Here is a 21,099-nt window from a genome sequence, read left to right as displayed (position 1 = left end):
ATATTCCTACCTACTCGAGCGTAAAGCTGCGTTTACCAGTCATGAAAAATTGCCATTTTCCCTGTTAAGATGTTTCCCTTTCCTGTTTGAAGGAGCAGAAACTGACGGATGAGCAGGCAGCGCTACTAAAGACCCGCGCTCTTTGAACGAACCGAACGTAACACTTGAAGACTTGAAGACAGTCCTTGTTGCTCTCCGACGTGACCTGCCCCTTAAAGGCACGCCAGCGCCTGGCATGCAACGAGATGTAACAGCGCATCGAGCTTGACTAACCGTTCCGGGTCAGTCGTTCCCCACTGTCCTGTCCCGCTGCATGGCTCGCAAGTGCGGCACTAACAGCCCGTCCGTTCGTGGTTGTGGCCGTGTTCACCGTTGTCTGAGCGTTCCTCTCGCCCAGGTCCCGACAAGTGCGCCCTGGCTAATCTGCTTGTGTCTCTTTTGCCTTTTCACGCGGATCCACAGAAGATTCAGATTTGAAATCGGCCTCCCAAGAAGGTTAGTGTTGACGAGCACCCACGCGTTCTCTCTGCGCTGGTGTGGGCACCGTATACCCCAGATTTTTTTTTTTCGTTCCTTTTTTCTTTCTGGACATGCGATGGGTTGAACGTACGGTTTTGTCAGCACATGAACTGTTTCCTGCTGTCGATTACCAAGCAATAAAGCTGTGATAGACCCGAAGAGTGACACCCAGGAAAAGCGGGACGGATGTGGGACGTTTATAACGTGGCCTCTTTTAATCGCCGCTTAATCGCTAGTTGGGTGAACGTTTTGTCTTTAGGCATTACTGCTGCGAGATTATGGTTGCTGCGGTCAACGCTAAGGCGCTAGCGGTGTCTGCCGAACAACAGTTTCTTATTGACCAGTTCAGCCTGTGGCACGAGCCACCCGACGGGGCCTACTACGCGAGATGAATGGTGACAGCGATTAAACATTGAAGGAGATGATTATCTGCACCCGTTCTTTCAGGTCGCTAGTGCTGCCATAGTTGGCTTGGGGCCGATGTAGTGTGAGGGCGATAGCTGTTTTGCTCCATGCCGCCGTTTATTCGTCACTTGCTGCCTGTTTTGATTTTTTTTCCCTCTCTCTTCTTCCTCCTTTTGTGTCCGCTCCCACGCTGCTTTGCAAGGATTGAGAGGTAAAGTCCCCCTGCCCGCTGCCGTATCGCCTCCCGTTTGAATTACGTGTGTCCCGTGCCCGGTGTGTGGCCCTGTGTTGCGCGTCAACTCCGCATGAGGACGTTCGCGTCGCTTGTTTGCCAGCTCGCTTGCCGTGAAAGGAGAGGGTTCCACTTTCGAGAGCGGAGAGGCGCGTAGTTGCTTACGGCTACGCTCGCATTTTTGCCAAAAATTCCCTGGTTAAAAAAAAAAATCTGTTCTCAGTGGGGAAGCGAAAGGAAAAAAAAAGTAATGAAATTTCCAACAAAATTGTATCGCTCGCTAGGTTGACATAAATAGCTACAACATACTTGTGTTTGGGTTCTTGTAGTGGCTAGTACTGCCACCTCGTGGAAAAAGAAAAATGTGCTGGTGGTTTTAGATACCTTTATCTGTGGCCTGTAAAGTTACCTTCCTTCCTTAGCAGCGAAGCTGGAGGGGTAAGCACGCGTGGAAACACAAGTAGGACCTGTTGTTTTCAAGCGCTCTTTGAGCGCCCAAAAGCTCACTTAAAAAAAAAACGCCGTGCGGGAAAGCTAACTTTAAAGGTCACAGCAGAGGTCAGGGAGGGCGAGGTGGTTACAAAACCGAGGTCGAGCCGCGCGCACGCTACCGGGCTGTTCCTGGAACTGTCTCAGAGCGCCGTAAGTTGCGGCGGTGCATGAACCGTATAGTTTTGTTGTGTTCCCTTAAGAGGCCACATCGAGTTGAATGTGACGCCACTTCGTTCGGCCTGTTCGGATTGTAAGTTGAGAAAAGGTAAGTCGACGCACCAGCGCCTCGCCGTGGCCTGGTTTCGTTTGCTCCAATGCGCGGCATGGAAGCGCTCCTGCGCGTGGCGGCGCATGCGCAGGTGGCTCTCGGTATGGGAAGACAATGACGCGCATGAAAGCGGGAGAATCGGGTTAAAATTCGACTTGTTTTTACATGTGTTGTGTATGTGTACACTGCGCAGCACACTTGTCTAAAACAGCGAGTTCAATTTCAACTAGTTACCTCTGAAACTTTTTGCAAAAAAGCGTTTACAAAACGGGTGTTTAAGTTCTGAACGCCGTGGTAGTTTTCTTCTAACCCTTTTCGGGCGACGAAGGACAAGGCTAGAAGTACCAAAGCTGTGTTATAGACAAGTGTGTTGCCCTTTGTACGTTACCATTTGTAAGCAGTGTCGCTTTTTTCAGGATTGATTTGATTGATTGATTGTGGGGTTTAACGAGCCGACGCAACGCAGGCGATGAGGCGCGCCGTAGTGGGCTCCGGATTAATTTTGACCACCTGGGGATCTTTAACGTGCGCCGAAATCTCGTACACACGGGCGTTTTTGCTTTTCACCTCCATCAGAAAAGCGGCCGCCGCGGCCGGGAATCGAGCCCGCGACCTCGTGCTCAGCAGCGTAACGCCTTAACCACTGAGCCACCGCGGCGGGCCTTTTTTCAGGAGCAATGTTTTAATGACGTCAGAAATTCTTTCCACAATAACAGAAAGTTCGCTTCTATGCCAGCCACTGCGAGCACATGTTGCGGCGGACGGCGATTAGTCAGCGTGGTGTTTTTTTTTTTTTTTTTTTTTTTTGCTGCGCGTTTATCAGTGAGGTGGCCCGCTACGGCATTCGCGAAGCTTTGCTGCCGTTCTTACTGCCGGTTAAATTGTGGTAGTACCGGTAGGAATATGTGCCTCATTACTCAGTGTTGTTCTTACTATCTACGTGTAAGGCCGGGTTCAGACTGTTGCCGCAACTGTCGTAACAACTTTAAAGAATGACGTCATTTCACGTCTCAGCCAACCGAACTGCGCGACACGACGTTTTTTGCGTCCATAGATCACTATATACCTTTTGCGTGGGTAGCCTAACGAGCAGGTACAAGGTTACATTCGAACGGGATGAGTCAGCGAAATTGCCTGCTCCAGAATGAATTCTGAGCTTGGTCGAAAAAAAAAAAAAAAAACTGGCTGCATTATTATGTTGTGTGCTTGAGCGCACTGTTAAGAAAAACTGACAAATATGTGTCTAAATTTGGCGCTGCAAGTTCCGCTATTCCTCGACTGCAGAAGTCGGCGTTTGAGCGGCAGTATTTCTGCCCACATGGCGTCCTGTTTCTTTAAGTGGGCCGACTAAAATTTCTTCCGCTTTTAGCCCGAGTTTAGCCCAGTTGACCCGACTGCAAAGCAGCCAATTAATCTCTTGTGTGCGCATGCAAGAAAACTTAAAGTTGACCATGCTTGCGTAATGTCAGTTACCGTTTGGTCTCGAAAATGAGCCGCCCGGCCCCGGATTACTTTTTTTTTTTCGAATTCTGAAGTTCATTTTTTCGCGAATTGGTCTGCTGCACAAGAGAGCATGTGTAGTTGCGTAGTTAATTGTTGTCATATCGTGAAAGTTTTCGATAAATATTTACAAAGCCGTGGTACTGCTGCAGAAATCTAGAAAGATGTGAACGAAGTTTGTAGTGAGGCCAACTGACAATATGGACGTCTGCTTCAGATTTGTTTAAGTAATTTCCGCCGCAGGCAACCCTACACAGTAACAAACACGACACTGTGCTTGGTCTAGGTTGTCCTGTAAACATTTGAAGTCTTGGTGCTACGTGGTTAGGATAAAGGGCCGGTAATTTTGCCACGTGCAGGGAATAAGGCGACCATTCGTAAAAATAAAACTAAACACGTTTTCATTCTGTGAGAATGCAGTGTAATAAGCATTTGAGCGTGGAAAACGTTGATCGACGTGCAGTGCCTGCCTTTTCTTTGAGAAATGTGACGTCACGCAGGCAAACAGAAGTAGCGATTGCACGGCCGAAGATAGGGGCCGTTAGTCGAAGACACGTCCGGAATTGTGTGAAATTTTTGGCACGCCTTTGAAAAGTTCCGTCAGGTTATATTGCGCCCGAACGAGCACGAAAGAATTCGTAAAATGTTTTTCCGGTCTCGAAGGCGTTTAAAGCAAGAAATAAAAATGAACAAAAACAAAGAGGGTGTGACGCAAGTCAGCGCATGCGCGCATCCGCGAGCGGAGCAGCCGACTCGGCTCTCGCTCGCGGCTGACACCCCCGTTATCTTCAAAAGTGCTAAATGTGATTGTTCCGAGCGCTTTTACTTCGTTGCTATACGTACGTGGCGTAATGCACGAATATCTCCCGAATTACGCGAGCGCGAACCGATTTACAATACTAGCGCATCTCAGTATGTGGAGCGTTTTGCCTTCCTTGTTTTCAAGCAAGGCACTGAGGGGGAGAAGGGTGGGTAAGATTGGTCAAGGGAAGTCAGTGTTCTATGAACGGCTCTATGATCGTTCGGGAAAGTAATTGTTACTTTTTTTGCTGGGAAAATAAATGCAAGGACTGCCGTCAAGCGTCGGGTTTACCGTACGGTCCTATATAAATGTTTTAAGCATAAAACAAAGAAAGCGTCTGAAGCGAAACCCAAGCCAACTAGCTTCTTAAGGATTTTTTACAGCGACCCCTAGTTTACGTGCCGCGCCTACTCTCGTCAGGCACGCAGTTCGTCACGGAGGAATAAAAAAAAAAAAAAAGAGGCATGCTCACGACTATGTGAAAACGAGCTTGCACCTTTGTTTGTTGTTTTACCGTCGCGATGCCTTGTTCGCTTTTTCTTTCCACTGGAAATGCTCACACTCAAACAGTTGTCCTTGCGTTTGTTCGCTATTGAATAAGTAAAATGAATTTCCTCCGAAAACAATAACAAGTGAAGTCGGAAAAGTAATGAAGCGGAATAAAGGGGTGTAATATGGGCGAACAAGGGTGGGCAACTGCGATTGTGTACACATAAACAAGAAAGTCGTTCTTAACGCTCCACCTTCCCCCTGTCACCTGTGCACGAGATACTTTTGCTTGTGTACGGGGGAGCGTGCTGACCTCGGGGTGGCGTGCTGCCGCCGCCACTGTGTTGTGTGCGCAGATCTGCTTGCGAAGACTGTTTCGGACGCGCACAACCGCACCTGCCTCTACAGCACGGAACAGATTCAGGACCTGATGAGGAAACCGCTCGACATCTCGCGCGTCATGCTCTACAAAAACATGGTGCGATTTTGTCTCTCCTTCTCTTCCTCCTCCTCCTCCTCCTTCCCGCAGGATCGCCATCCGCCGCTGGGACGTAAGAACGTGTCTATCCTGCAGGTTTTCGCATCTGCAAAGCCTTTCGACCTGTATCACGCGAACTCAAGCTTCGTGAGGTTGTAAATTGAAACCATCGAGCACAGACCAAAAAATAGGTTGCTTTAGGTGTGGAGACCTGACTGGCCTCTTTCTCTGCTATTACCGCTTCCGTTTTCTTTTCTTTTTTTTTTTGTTACTCTAGGATTTCTGCATTTTGTTTGCTTCTTGGACAGACGTGCGCCATTACATGTGGCGGCAAAATTTTGCTAAAAAAATGTTGTAAAGGTGGCTTCTTTGCGTAGCTCGAACACTTAGTGGCGAAGCTTGATTTTATTTAGTTCCGACAAGAATGTCGAAAGGCTGGCTTCCTCTCACAGCTTAGTTGCGTAGTGGCGAAGCTTAATTTTATCCCGTTCTAACAAAAATGCCGGAAGGCTGGCTTCTTCGCATAGCTCAATCGCTTAATGGCGAAGCTTGATTCATTTTAATGAAAGTAGCCACAGAACAAAAATAATACCGTTGATTGCTTCAAATGCAGTGCGATATGAATTCGGCGAAAAGAAGATGCGAAAAGTGGCGTAAGCTATTTTCTTGGCTTACTTCCACCATCTGACCGTGTCGCAGAGCGATGTTCTTTTTGCATCGGTCACCCAGTGGTGTTATTGACATTAGGGGTCATGTTATGGGTGACCGATTGCTGTCATGTTACTTTTGCATCGGCCACCTAGTGATGTCATAGACGCCTTCGCGCAGGCCTTAATTTATTTGTGTACATGAAAGGATTGCTGTCAGAGGTCGAAAAGAGTGAGGCATACAAAAAAAGCTGCTACAAAAAAAGCTCTGGCTGTCGCAATTTTTATGGCAACGTGCGTTGGTGTTCAGCTTATGCTTACATTGGTCATCTTTAGGTTTCTTCAAGGTCGTTTTTTTTTTTTCGTAAGCGTCGTTCCGGTGTCCGCCCCCTAGGCGAGACAATTTACGCCTGTTGGTGGATCTCCCTTTCCTAAGAACAATGAATACATACATACATACCATGAATTTTGCTGGGAATTCTGAACTTGCAACAATAGAGGAATCCGCCCTCAAGTGGAGAGAGAACACTGACACGCAACGTGTTGTCAGGGCGATACTCGTGGTCCGTAAAAGAGTTTTGGGACCGCGTTTTCTGTGTGCAAAATTCCCGCCCAACTGCGGTGCTGTGCAAAAAAGCCGACCCAACGGCGCCCTTTATGCAGTGAAGCCAGAAGCATGTGCAAGGTGTGCGGCAAAGCCAACTTTTGGCAGGGAAAGGCTAGAGCAGGTTGTTTCCGAACGTTGTGGGGAAGCATTCACAAAATGATGGGGTATGCGTGGTCTGCGGTAAAGAAACAGAAACTATGCGGCACATAGCGTTAGAATGCGAGGGTGTTCTTCCAAATCTACATGAGGGAAATATTCGGCTTCCAGAAGCCCTAGGATTTAAGGGCTTCTGGAACTTCAAGGCTGCCGAGGCTACGAAAAGAAGATTAGAATGTTGGTGGACGAAAAGCAGAGAGGGGAATATTGCCTAGGACAGTTACCACCTATAACAGGAAAAAAAAAAGTATTTTGTGCCTAATAAGTTTTTTTTTTTTTTTGCCTGCCCTAAGCAGCGCTAGTATTAAACCAAGAGTATAAGACATGGATATATTAGTCTTTTTTGGTGCGATGACACGTCATCACCCCGCTACAAAGGGGAAACCAATAGCAATCATCATCATCATCATCAAAAGGTGGAGGACACCTGCTACATTTCTTTCGCGGGCCTTTTAGTGGCCGGAAAAATCCTCGGTTGAAAAACTGCCTCGCTATGCAACATGTCAAAAAAAAAAAAAAAAAAAAGCCAGGCGTAGTTGAAACAAGCGAATGCAGTCCCACCGTGTTCTTGTGCTTACAACTGGATTTTTCATTGTCTAGGCCCACGAGGAGCTGTGGCTCGACTGCGCGCAGAAACTGACACAGATCATCCAGCAGATAATCGAGTTCGCCAAGATGGTCCCTGGGTTCATGAAGCTTTCCCAAGATGACCAAATTGTGCTGCTGAAAGCAGGTACGTGACCATTTATTTTGTTCTGGACGCCATGCGAGTTACTTTATATCTAGCTTGATCCGCATGACACTTTTTGTGTAGATGTGAGCTGAAGGACTACCGCGCGGTCTTGTCTTAGCCATTGTGGGTAAATTCTCGATTCCGTTCCTGTCACAATATGCGGGGAGGCGAATTGCCCACTCTGCTACTATTGTTGAGCTCAAGCAGTGGCTGACGGTGAGGTACCTAAGCAGAAGCTACTGACACTTTATCTTGCTAGAGGTTGTACAGTTTGAAGAAGTTGCATAATTTGACTTAAGCAAATGCCTCTGTTTGGCCTTCATGGTAAATTATCTCGTCTGCACTGATCCTGGCACCTTTGCTGAGGGTAAAACTTGGTGTATTGTTAGTTTTAATGTGCAGTGCCATGCACAGTGAGTTAGTGTAGTGTAGCATGTCTTGTTTGCACCGTGTGTGATTTAAGACCGCATGGAAATTAAATGAACTCAAAAACACCTTAGGATACAGGTATTACATCTTGCATAAGAAGTAATGTCCTTTACTGCTTTATTTTTAGGCATTAGAACTTTTCACACAAGCATCAGTACCTAAAATGCCCCCAAATAAAAAATAAAGTGCTGCGAGACAAATTTTCTAGGTTGCGTAAGAGTGTCATGCTTGTAAATGTTTGGTGTCCATCTGCATTCATTTCGAGCTGTTTTCTTTGCTATCTTTTTCCAAGTGTTTATGTTTTATGTGCGTGTATGACATGTTTTTTTATGTCTTATCCCCTTTATTGCTTTCTTGTTGCCTTTTTCTAACAAATCCCTATTTCCTAGCTTACTAAAAATTTCAGTTCAGAACACCGTCAGTAGCCGGGCTGAAATTCACTACCAGTTTATATTTATTGCGTTCTATCTCCTTAGCTTTCCTTCTTTCTTGTTCATTTTTTCTGTTTTCTTTGGGAAACGTTGGCACTGCATGACCTTGCCGCAAGTTCTTTTCAAACACCTCGTCGTAAAGGTGCTTTCCCACACATCGGCCCTGCTTGAGGCGAAGCATGCTTTCCGTTCCAAATTGCGTCGTGTAATTTTTTTGTGTCTGAGGGCCCCTTCTACGCTACGGCGACCCTTATACGAACCCGGAGGAACCAGCGAGAAGGAAACGCGGGAAGGAAGATGAAAGATGAGCAGAACAGCTCCTCCAGTGACTGCTGAACCGAGGCTGACCGTTGTCCACTTGTTTCTTTTTTGCAGGGAGCTTTGAGTTGTGCATACTGAGGATGAGCAGGTACTTTGACGTCGCAACGGGTTCTGTGCTTTACAACGACAGTCTCCTCCCCATGGACGCCTTCATCACGCAAGGTGAGCAATTGTTGTTGCAGAGACTGTTTCTTCGGTGCTTAAACTGAGGACATGCAAGCGCATGCCTTTCTTTTGGGTGCATCCTTAAGGTTTCTTACTGATGTATACTGGAGGGAAAAAAAAGCAAAAAAACTGTTACTCCAGTGCCATCATCTGACAATGTTCCATTCTTACTTGGTCTGGATTGCGGCATGGCTTCTTGTCGTGCCTGACGACAAAGCATTGACAGCAGCAACATTTTTTTTTGTTCATCTTGCATGCAGTTTTTAAGAAATTTCTGACAAATAACTCTTTCGTGAGTTTTAATTTGTATTGATAAAACAACTCTAAAACAGTTTTATAACAACAAAGTTATGATTTCTGTAGCCACAGGCATCTTTTGAGCTTGTTCATGAGCCATGCCCGGTAAACATGGAAAACTTCTCGGTGGTTCATAATGTCACCCTTGTCGACGTGCGGCTAGACGCTGGAACCAGATTTTCCGCTGCTATATATGGCCACTGCACCTTTTATGGGTGTGACTACGCTGTTTAACAAGGTCTGTGAAGGAAAACGCAAGAGGCGTGCATGGTCTCAATGTTCGAAACGTCGAGGTGTGAACTGGAAATGTGTAGTTCAGTGAAAGGTCAGTGGAACTGCAAGTTCCTCGACTACCGAAAATGATGGGTTAGCTGCGCACTTTTCATTGGGCAAGTGCCTTCGTTTGCTAAGGTGCTGAAGAAAAGGTTACGCACTGCATCCTGTTTCAACAATGCCCAGCCTTGTTGAAACAGCCCAGCCCAACACATTTGTGATTCAATGTCATGCTGGCTGCGTGCCTCACAAAGTATTATTAAAACAGTGAAATAATAGAGGCACAGGGAAATTTCCACTACTGCTCCTGCACACTTAAATTTAAATTGTAGGTGCACGCAAGCATCTCATTGGTGAACACTTGCATCTTGTCAGACACTTGTAGCTAATGGGACTTCTGCCATGTTGCATTCTGCCCCGATATCATCAATGTCATAGGCTTGCAATAAAGCTCACAATTGTGCTCCATGCCAGGTGGCTTCCCTGGACTAATTCCTGCGGAGTTGAATTTGGTGGCGCCTGCTGAGGATTTGCAGATTTGTCACTACACCAGGAGTGGTTCAGTGCTAAAACACACGGAATTTTGTTTTAAAAAACAGGCTGCTTCTCTGGCCTGTCCTCCCTGACCCACCTTTTTTTTTTTGTTTTTTCCGGGTTACTACAGCCTCTGTCAGCCGTGGTCAGAGTTGTCATGGAAATTTTTGAGCACTTAACTGGCCTTTCTCTGATTGAAATGACATGATTTGAGGCAACCACCAAAATATTTGCTTTCAGGAACATGCCTAGACATGAAGCGCCACTGCTCCGGTTGTAGGAGTAATTTAGATCCTCCCAAAACTACTGCCTGAAACTTCGGAAGCCTTCAGTTGGTTCTACTACTGCAACATCTACCGCTGAGGAGAGTTTGCACATACAAAGCGTAAAATGCCCGTCTTTGATTTGGGAGTCAGTCACGATTTGATGACTTTTCGGCCACTGCCGCAACATAACTGCAGTCTTTGTGAATGGTGAGACCTGACAAAACTATGGCTTTGTCAGGTGAAGAACTACAGCATGAAGAACTGCAGGAATAGCATTCAAATTTTTGTGCAAAGTAAATTGGGTGCAGACTGGGTAAACTGCTAAACAGGTGCTCCTTTATCTTTGCGTGCAGAAACCCAGGAGATCAAGCTTGTAAATAATGCCTTCAACTTTGTGCGGAGCATAGCCGAGATGAAGCTCACCGAAACAGAGCTGGCGCTCTACTCTGCCTACGTGCTGCTGGCTCCAGGTGAGTGTAGCTTTCACACGAAGAAAACCAGGCGTCCTTGCCACGTATTGCTTCTTGAAAAAAACTGTTGGATGGCAGCAGGTATCAAGACCAAAAATTGAAGTGTCACGTGTGAACTAATCCGTTTGCAAATGAACTAAGAGACGCGTGTGTAATCTGCTTCTAAAAGCTTACTCAGCTAAGTGTCAGCTGAACTTTGGGTCAGAACAGGCTGGGGCTGCTTTGACCGTCAAAAGTTATTGTTGAAATTAATTCGTGGCCAGAAGATTAGTACTCATCTCTGCAACATAATAGTCCGTTTAATTAAAAAAACGAAAGTAGAGTTTAATGTTCTAGATGTCCTGGCAAATATGTTTAAAGAAGAGAATCTTGAAAGTTCATTGTAACTCTTGCCTTTTTAGTGATTCATAACAATGCATGGCTTGTGGGAGGCTGTGATAGAAAAACAATGTGCTTAGTATGCAAATATCACGTGCAAAGCAGGAAAGGGAATAAAGGGTTGCCAAAGCTGACCTGTAATAGACACGCACTTATGTGTCCTGGTCTGAGCAGATGAACGAAATTTCTGCAGAATTTCATCCCTGATCTTAGATTATGTTAGAGAGTGGGAGGTTTTCTTTACACTTCAGTTAGTGTGCCCTGATTGTCTATGACAAACATAATTAAAGTGCGCAGTTTTGATTATGACGAGCAACCTCCTTTGATTGCAATTGCAACCCATGTGCACCCACTTCCTGGCCAAGAAGAGACTGTTCTCCAGGGGACGGGCGGGGGAGGTGGGGTGGGTTAGCCGCGTCTTGCCTCTGGTGAAAATGTGCCCTGATTACTGTATTTCCCCTTGGACTAAGTCACATAGATGATAGTGATGATGAACCTACTCCTCTAACTTTTTCTCCATTTTGCTAAATCTTATATCACCATTCAGCTGTGGTCATAAAATTAAACCTCCCAACATGCCTAGTAAACGGCTGTCACTTCACTGTCTGCCTATTACGATGGGACGCTGCTAATCTGTTCTTCTCATTTGAATCTTCCTGAAAGCTCAGCACCACTGTGCCTCTACATTGCAATACATATTTCAATGATACGTTTCTTTTAATCGACCGTGCGTGTGGGGTCCGAGGTCGGCAGTGCTGTGGGCAAGCGTGTCAGTGAGGGCTGTTCCCTTCTTCACTGCATGCCCCTGTCCTGCAGACCGGCCGGGCCTGAAGGGCGTCTCGGAGATCCAGCGGCTGAACGCGGCCATCCTCAAGTCGCTGCGCTACGAGCTGGGCAAGACGCACGAGCAGCCGTACAAGGGCGACGTGAGCGCTTTCGACTGCCTGCTCGCCAAGCTGCCCAGCCTGCGCGAGGTCAGCCTGCTCCACATAGATGCCCTGGCCAAGTTCCGGCGCACCGTGCCCCACCTCGAGTTCCCCGCCCTCCACAAGGAGCTATTCTCCGTCGACGTCTGAGCCACTGACCCCACCCAACACCCTCCACCCTTCGCAATGCCACAAGGACCCCTCGACCCCGGCGGCGCCACGAGTAATCACCACGTCTTAGTCCTCCGGATCTGAGTGCCGCAACTGTGCCAGCTGGCCTCTTGTTTGATAGCCGATTGGATGTAGCGAGGCTTATCGGTTGTGCTTGATAACACCTTGGTGCTGGTGACAGTGGAGGCCGAGGCAGCCTCCGCGCAGTGTGGTCCGGCGAAAGCGAACGTGTCTTCTCCGGGACGCATTCATTCTTGCGCATGGTTCATTTGAGGAAGATTCGCGGTTCGGTGCTGCTGCCTTGTGCGGATGCTTCTCAGTTAAGGACAGGTTCCTTTCGGGGACCCGATTGGCACTCTCAGTTTCCAGCACGTCCATCTGGCCTGTTAAGGCACCTGCCTCTTTTTTTTTTTTTTCAGTAGTGCTTTTGCTGTTCTGATGCCTTTTGCCGCTGCCGACCTCAATGCAGTTGAGTGCTATTTACATGCACGAACACTACGGTCACGACGGGAACAAAATGGTACTCTTGACGGGTGTCAATATTTGTTGAATTTCATGGGTACTGACGGGTACCTCCTGGCACCTAGTAACTGAATCCAGCTGCTCTATGCACTGGCAGTCAGCATTTCAGGGGCCTTTTCTTGCATTATGTCGCTGATAAGCAGTTCTGATAGCCAGTGCTATTAACGTTAGCAGTAATGGGGCACTGATTAGTAAGGCACCTGGTGCATGTATAGGTACCACTTGCAGAATCACCACAGGCCATTAATTCCTTGCGGCAAAGGCTTCTCACGAGCCAGTCCTATCTCAGATTCCCTTTCATAGTGAACATCACTTTTAGGGAGTGTCAGCGCCCACAGCAGTGCTGTTTTGCTTTTGGCATGGCACCACATTTTGGCGTCATTGTACTGGGTCTGTTCAGTCTTCTCTATGGTGGAAACACAATGGGAAGATTATTGACAAGCTGTCTTGTGTTTTCAACGGAAGCCGGACTTTTGCGATGTTTAATCGTGCTTGAAGGAAACCACCGGAGAAGACACGTCGTTGCGGAGACATTTCATTTTTTTTTCTCTGCCACATTTTGAAAAAAAAAACAGGTCAGTAGTTGTTTTTTTGGTCATTTGCCCTGAAGGGAAGGTAACTTCACTTTTTTGGAAGGATGGTCCAAGATGCGAAGCCTTGCTGGGAGCGAGCGTTGTATCTTGTGGGAAAAGACTACAGCTAATCGTTCGGGCAGACTGTGGAAACATCCAAGGTCATTGGGTTGTCCGTGGTGTTATTTGCTCAGTGCTTGTGTGATTGCCTTTTTTATTATTTACTGCGATGAGGATAGTGTTCGTAAATGCATTTTTCTTTTCATCATTCGCTGCCGACGTGTTTTTGAGTGTACAAACAGAGTATATCTGGAACAGCTGTACCTTTATGCCTTTGTTGTGCCGAGATGTACATGTTAACTAGAGAAGAGTGGTTAATGCATCAATATGATATCCAAGCTGGGGGTTGTACCCGTACAATGTCAAAGGAAGAATCATTCATTTCTTCACGGAGGTAATGCAAGTTCTTTGTGCACTTTGTTAATAGCTCTTTCATTTGCACTACCTGTCTCTGTAAGAGAGTGTCTACGCAGACATGCAGCTCAAGAACGAACTGAGGCTATAGGCGACATACACCAGGTGTCACTGGAGAACACTGAAGGAGGTTGATTCACCATCAGATCATGTTCACCTGCCTTGCACAACTTATTGCAATTTTTTTTTTCATGTCCTTTCATAGCTTCTGAAATCGACATCACTGCCATCTCTTTTACTGGTCGATTACGGGGGCTTCCCTTGCAATTTGTAGCTATCGCAAAACTAAAAATCGGTGCTTTGTGACGTCAGCTGATGCGCGGCGGTCCGAGGGAAACAACAGGCGACGACGTCACGGCGGCTTGTCGGGAGACGAAGGTGGTTGTCTGTTATTAATGCACACGACGAGTCGAGAAACATTTCAGGTCATTTTGCGCGCCAAGGTCAACGTCTTCTCAGTCGCAGAGGTTGAGGGTCGCGCGGCATGCGGGGAAGTTGAGGCGTGAACAAAGCACCCGCCACGACTGGTTCGGGTCTCATTTGTCCCCGCGCAAGTTGTTGAGATTATTGACTCTTTCTTACTTGTTCTTTTTCTGTCCCACTTTCTATCGCGCAGATGTTGTTTGGTGTCGGGCGTTTTCCTGTTGAGCCATTCATGTTTTTACGAGCCCTTGTTCTCTCGTCCTTTTGCTTGACGAGGAAGTGCAAAAAAAAGTTTTAATCGCGTCGTAGAGCGCGAAAATAAAGTTCAGAAGCACACACGCACACACAGACAGATGAAAACTTACACACCCGCGCACACCACCACTAAGCTGAAGAGAGAAAAAAAAAAAACATCAAGTTGTACATAACCCTTCATTCAGCGGGTAGAGCCGTACTGAAACTCAACCCAGAAAGTTTTCCTTTTTGTATTATCTCTCGTCTTCAGGAGTAAGCAAGCGTTTAGAAACATGTGCTGTGGTAATTCATACCCGGAGAAAGGGAGGTTAAAAAAAAAAAGGAAAGGACAGAGAGAAGCAATAATGTGATATCTACAAGACAACACCCATGTATACAGACAAAACACGAGAGGAGAGTTCTGGGCTGCCCCTTGTACATATTCTGCACCTGTGCGACCGGTCGATCTCCATAGATGTGTAATTACTACCATTATTATTATTATCATAATATTATATTATATTATTGTTCTCGACGCGGCAGAATACTAACTACATTTCTCCCCCCTCCCCGCACCCTTGTTTCGGCAGCGTCAACACCATTTCTCTGTTCCCTGTTCTCGCATTGTTTCTGTTGTCTGTTTCCTTTGTTCCTCTTTTGCGTTGCTGTCTGATCGTGGGCAAAGTGGAGGCCAGAGGGCGGCGTGTGGCAGCCAGCTTGTTATGCATGTTCATGAACGATCCTGTTAAGCGGTGCATGCTTGTCACCTGTTGAGAAATGTAGCGCGTCCGTGTAACAACGGCGCGTTGTGAGTGGTGCTACCAAGCGGCAGATGTTTGCGCGGGCTTCGCGCCTGTCGGCGGAGTGGACTGTGCAGATCACTTAGACGTCTTTAATGTGCCTTGCTTCGTCTGAAGTGGTGTCATTGAGTGTGCAGTGTCAGTTCCCCCTCGCCCCCCTTTTTTTGACGAGGAGGAGGAGTAGTTAGTAACAGCACGTTGAAGTTGCAGAGCTATTGTTTTTGCCATAGTTGAAGGCTTTCCTGCGGACAGGCACGCACACTTGTGGCTGGAGCGGATGTCACAAGTGTCGCAAAATCTCTCAGGTATCTACATCATTCGCACGTTTCCGCGTTAGCTGCAAGCGTTGTGTTCGTGCTTGCTCTTTAAATGGCCGGACAACTTAAGAGCGACATTGGCCCAAATGTGTGAGAAGCAGGTTCGCACTATGCAGGCAAGGAAAAATAGCTGGTAGGAGGCGCAAGTTTCCTTTCAGGTTGAGTCTCTTACACTGGCTCGCACTGAAGTGCGGGTAACTTAATGTGATCTGTCTGTTCCCAAACGTTAGCTCCGCATTGCTAGACATAAATTCAAGTCTCTTAGCAGGCTCTGTTCGTCAATCACAGAAGTGCTTCTCCCAGCCATTTTCAATTGCATGTGTCGCAGACATGGGATCGCTGTTACGTGAGAAAGTTTGTATGCATCTCCAGCGCCTATACATTTTATTTTCCACGTAAGCGAGAAGTCCGCGTGACGTCTGTCGCTGATATCATTAGCGTGGACTGGGTAATTTTTATGCGTCACTGTTCTGGACTGTTGTCAGAAAGCCGCCCCAAAACTGTTTCTTCCTCTTTTCACCTCATGTTGAGGGAGCGACATCGGTGTTCGTCTAGCGAGATGTGCAACTGAGGTATCCATTTGCAGAGGTATGAGAAATGACATGCATTCTCGAGACTACTGCCAAGCTCCGTTTGCTGTACAATGCATCCTTCCTCACCCCTTTCTTTTATGAATTACGTTGTCTTTGGTGAAAGGTTTAGATGTTTTTAGACTGCCTATGGAGTGATGTGTCCTTTTTTAATGTTATACGCTCACTTATTTATGAAGCACAAACGTGAATGTTTGTTTTTTGACATGACATGAGGTGAATAAATGTACATTGTATGCTGTCCTACTTTTCTTTCATACGTTTCAATCGTTTCATTTCACCTTCTTTCTAACCGTACACCTCGCTGTTGCCACGCAAGCCCGTCTCTTCCCGCACCCAATTTCACCTTCGCTGTGGTGCTCCCTGCCAGCAGCCATTGGCGCATTTGTTAAAGCTTCTGCCAGCTCTGGATGCTGCATTCAACTTGCTGTGCTGTTGTTTAAAGCTTTCAATGCTGCAAAGTTTAGCCACAACTGCGAGAAATGAAGCGAAATTTGATTCTGAAGAAGGGGCTTGCACTTGTACAAAGAGAACAGTGACCTTGCAGCTATTTTTTCTCTCAGCTTCTTGCTGCGCGTTTCTTGGCGTGAATGTGTGCGTTCCCTCCCATGCCCCCCCCACCTCTATCCTGCGTGCGTTGCTTTTCATGTTCGTGCTTGTGCACTGTTGCTAACTGCCGCGGCAAGTCTTAGCATTGCCACACAGGCCCACCCAAAGTGGGCGCCACTGTGCTCCTATGTGTCGGGACATTGCGTGTCTCTAGTAATATGTCGGTATGCTGGTACAAACATGCCGCCTTTTCAGAGGAGGCGAGAGAGTGAACGTGTTCTTTGCTTCAGTGTGGGTGTTGTGTTCCGTGTTTTCATTTCCAGCATGCATCATCGGACAATTGCGCAGTAGGTAGGCGGCGCGCGCGTGTAGCCGCGTTTCATTCACCATCGGCACGCTCTAGCAGGCCCTCACCACGCTTTTGTCACGAACATCTCATCGTCACCAGCGGAACATGGGGAAAAGTGACAGGGAAAGGAGAGTTCATGCGTTTCCAAAACATTACCGTACCTCCCACTCTTGCAGAGTTGTTTTATAAATGCCTGGATACATGCATACATAGATATACTATATGTACACCACATACCATGAGCAACCATTTTGCACCGCATTCGGGGCTTAACAGCAGCCGGACGAAATGAGTGTGCCGGACCCGGGAGGTTCCTTATACATATATATAGAGTTGTTTCATCACATCGTCGCTTGTTATTGCCAGCTTTGTCGGCGGAAGTGTCTTAGAACTTCTCTCTGCTTCCTCACCGCTTGCGTCCTGTGCCTGAGCCTGTAATCGCTTGCTTCACCGTCTTTTTCACAAAATGCATCGAGAATCCAAAGGAGCAGTCTTCTAGGTGTCGCATGACCTTGCCTGAGAGCTGAAGATAAGTTTGTAAAGACACAGTATTATTGGCGGGACAATCCTTGAGCGCCAGGATGTGACTGAGGATGGCTGAGTTAACCTAGGGAAAATTGGAAAGCTTGTCGTTATGCGTGAATAGGTTTGCACGCATGGGTTTGACTAGCTGTAGTGGCACCACCAGGGCCACAATGCAGTGAGGTGCCGTTAATGCGCAGCTAACTAAACTTCCAGACTGGCAATGTCGATTTCACCGTCTGAATATGCATGTCTCGTTGGATGCGTATTTGTTTGTTAAAAATGCTAAATGTGCACCTAGATTCTCATGCAAAGTTTTTAATGCGAAATTGCAAGCTGTTTTATTTCCAGAATCCTTGCGCAACTCGTTCAATCAAAGCCACAGGTGCTCGCTTTATCGCGTGTACCATTGTTTAAATTGACCTGAATATCTTTGGGGCAGCAGAAATGAATAGCATGGGAAAAATAACTCGTGTGACAGTGCTTAACTTGTGTTCTTTTACGTATGCCCCATTTCTTAGCACCGCTTCAAAAAATTGTGAGGCGTATGGCATCTCGACAGCCATGGACTTTGCTAGCTCTGCTTGCCTTATCAAGATTAAGTCAGTGCGCTTCACTTCAGCTGCGCCATTTCGCATAACCCCCACTCCGGAGACATGGCAGAGTTGAAATAAATTATCTTAAAACATCCTTCTGGCTAAATTCTACAATATGGTTTTAAGTGTAAACTCTTGATGGTGTCCGTTTAGCACTATGTGCAGGCAGATCACCCATCAGTGTATTAGATTTCAGTCCAGAGAAAACAGATACCCACCATCTGGGCCAAAAATAAATAGCAAAGAATTCGAATCCTGTCCATGAAGTAAAAAAATATCTTTCTACTGCTAAATGTTTTTCATATGTACACAGTACATGATATGAAGAGGCTCTAAACCTTCCAAAACATGCCACTAAACACGTTTTTATGCTGCATGCACAAGTTTTCTGTGGTGCAATATGGAAACAATTATTTTCACAAATTCCTCAGATAGGCAGCAATTCATTGAAAGTTGGGTGGAAAAAAAAGAAGGAAAGATAAATTCAGTATTCTCAGTAAATTGTGATACGACGCACAAGCTTGCTCTTATACCCCCAAAAGCATCAAATCAATTCTACGTGCCGAGTTAGCTCTCCTATCATGAGTTTCCACCCTCTGAAATTTACCCTGGGTTATCATGGAAGTCACTGAGAATACTTAGTGTGTAAAGAAAAAAGAAAATGGAGAGAATTAAAGCTTGAGGCCAGAAGGAATGCAATGTGTAACAGCACGTTGAAGCCAGAACGATCAGAACTGGATGTCAGAACAGTTGTTGCCGTTTTAAAGAGCATTACCTCGTGGTGCCATAGAGCAAGAATAGCCTACCCCGCGCTTTTGTTTCCAGCACACCTCACAAGGGCAGTGGCGCGTTCTCGCAGACTTTTCAAAGTTCCGTTTCCCCCCTTCTTCGCAGGTCTGCTTCCTTCCCCTTTTCGCCGACTGTTGCGCAGTTTGCTCGTTTTTGAAACTTCGCCAAGCGCGGAAGACAAAATGAAGGTAGAGTAGCCGGGGACAGTGCCACGCTCACCTTCGCAGCAGGGGCCGACTAATCGGCAAAAAGCACGAGCGCAAATCACTACACACTCAGAGAACCTAACTATATTCGCAACATAATATATTATTATATTATAGAGAGTGCCTTCATTTTCACCGTGCTCGCGCTACACACACACACACTACTATATACTGTTGTTCCGATCACGCCAGCCAGCAAGCCATCCCCGCCAGCTTCATTCAGCGTCGCGTATAGCTTCAACGGCTGGTGGTGGAATACGTCTTGCCTCCCCCTGTTTTGTCCCTTTCCCTTCACTCCTCGTCTTTCTCTATCTCACACACGCGGTGCACAAAGCGTCACGCAAAACAACCCTGCTCTGTAGATACATCTCTCCATACCAGTTTTTTTTTTTTCTTCTCAACAGCAGCACCAATCGTTTCGACTTCGCCTCTTAGCTTGTACACTGCCATCGCAGCTGCGAGTGATAGGCCGCACTGATAATTTTATTTCCTTGTTGTTCTTTCCTGCTCGTGTAAGTCGGTCGTAGTCGCCAAGCATTCTGTGAATCTCTCGTCGTACCCTCGCCCAACACCACTGCAGCTCCTTTGCGCACTGAGGAGAAACAAAAACATCCATTTTTCCGGCCTGTTGCTGGCAGTAATGCACTAACGAGAAAGTCGGTACCCTCCCCCTCAGCGTGCAGATCAGCTGCAGAGTGTGTGGGTGAAGGGCTGCACCCTCCCTTTGCTCCCATTGTACGTCCCACTAATCACTGTTCTCGTTCCGCTGCTGTACAATGTGTTCGCTAATGTAAAGTTATTTTTGTGAGTGTGTTCACTGTCGTTAATTGAGTGTCGTTTTTCTTATTGCCGCCCCCTCTCTTCCCTCCTGTGTGTGTCGCTCGGAACTCTTTGGGATGGAACTTATTATTTCGACGGTGTAATATATATTGAAAACAAATAAATAAATAAAGGAAGAGACGTTTCATGTGACACGAAATAAAGTGTATCATTCGAGGTTTTCCTGTGTTGCTGCCCCCTCTCTCTTTCTCTCTTGCTGTTGTTGGCAAGGCACCGCTCGTTTCCCAGGCATTGTCATCTGAGACAGGACAGCACAAAAGCGGTGTAATTTACCTATGTAAGTACAAACCCGAAGAGTTGAAGAAAAGGAAAAACAATGTGGAAAGAAGCCCTGCAACAGCCTTTGCAGCTATCTTGCTTTAAACTGATAAGATTACTACGAGCGCTGGAATTGGAAAGCTGGATCCGCCGGTACATTGTTCGACAAAAACAAAAAAAAAGACGTCACAAGGAGTAAACTGAAATGTGATTAACAAAAATAGACAGGTTGGAATGCGCATTCCAGGCAGTAGCTGCATTGCAGAAGTGAAACAAAAACTTGTGTGGTTGCAATTTTACTGTCTTCATTTTACTCTTTACTGTTCCTCTGAGTACATCTTTTCCCCTTTGCTGATGGTACATATCTTGTGTTGCAATACCTTGCATCGTAAAATACAATAGCCAGTTTTACTGGAAGCCAAACGTTTACGGTGTGTTTACAAAGAGAGTCATATTAGGTCAGTCTTGTTACCTAGACGCGACTAAAGTGTGGAAACCAACTAATCGGCTGGAAGCACGCCTTTCTGCATGCCAAAGAAATGCAGAAAAAGAAATTCCAGCACATAACCTGATCTCATGAGAAACAGTGCGTCCATGCTGTTTTATATGAGTGATAATGCTGTTTGAAAGCTTTGGTCGTTCAGATGAAGTGGGGTTTCAAATCACCTAGTTCGCACATGCACAAAAAAATAACATATATAAGGATTTACATTGCTTTCAGAACGTTTTTGCACCAAGTGGCCTGAAAAAATCCCCAAAATCAGTGTGGTAGAAATGATGGGGCCTGTTGCGACGTCATCCCACAGCTGACAACCTGTTGCTGCACGTAGCTGCGCTGAACCAGCTGAACGCAGTCGCATCATCGCTGATCGCAAGTGCGAACACCGCCTCATGGCCTCATCGTGCGACGCGCGCTGTCGCGCGACGAGGCCACAGAACAGGGAGGATCGCCAGTGGGAATGTGCCTTTACAGCTCAATTCCAGTAGCTCAACTTACCAATTTCGCGCTTGGCGCCGGTGCCCACCGGAAGTGTCGACTATCCAAGGAGTGTCTACCGGAAGCGACTCT

The 21,099-nt window shown here is 46.6% G+C and overlaps 1 protein-coding gene across 5 annotated transcripts in view; it reads left to right on the top strand.

The window, feature by feature from the left end:
- Positions 1-19,932, top strand: part of Hr3 (nuclear hormone receptor 3 ROR-beta) — a 125,894-nt gene extending 105,962 nt beyond the window's left edge. For 3 of the 5 annotated variants that reach the window (XM_077706839.1, XM_077706837.1, XM_077706841.1), the window contains 6 exons: positions 463-495; positions 5,064-5,185; positions 7,196-7,328; positions 8,564-8,671; positions 10,398-10,514; positions 11,709-19,932. In XM_077706839.1, the coding sequence (XP_077562965.1) occupies positions 463-495; positions 5,064-5,185; positions 7,196-7,328; positions 8,564-8,671; positions 10,398-10,514; positions 11,709-11,968 (773 nt within the window). In that variant the 3' untranslated portion in view covers positions 11,969-19,932. The remainder of the gene's footprint in view (positions 1-462; positions 496-5,063; positions 5,186-7,195; positions 7,329-8,563; positions 8,672-10,397; positions 10,515-11,708) is intronic. The other 2 variants (XM_077706840.1, XM_077706838.1) reach the window with 1 other exon arrangement.
- The last annotated feature ends 1,167 nt before the right edge of the window (positions 19,933-21,099 follow it).

The sequence above is a fragment of the Haemaphysalis longicornis genome, unplaced genomic scaffold (assembly GCF_048455015.1).
Source record: "Haemaphysalis longicornis isolate Haplotype H1 unplaced genomic scaffold, Haemaphysalis longicornis Haplotype H1 scaffold_4, whole genome shotgun sequence".
Taxonomy (NCBI): Eukaryota; Metazoa; Arthropoda; class Arachnida; order Ixodida; family Ixodidae; genus Haemaphysalis; species Haemaphysalis longicornis.
Note: the sequence above shows the minus strand (reverse complement) of the source record. Positions and strands in the feature narration are given on the sequence as shown.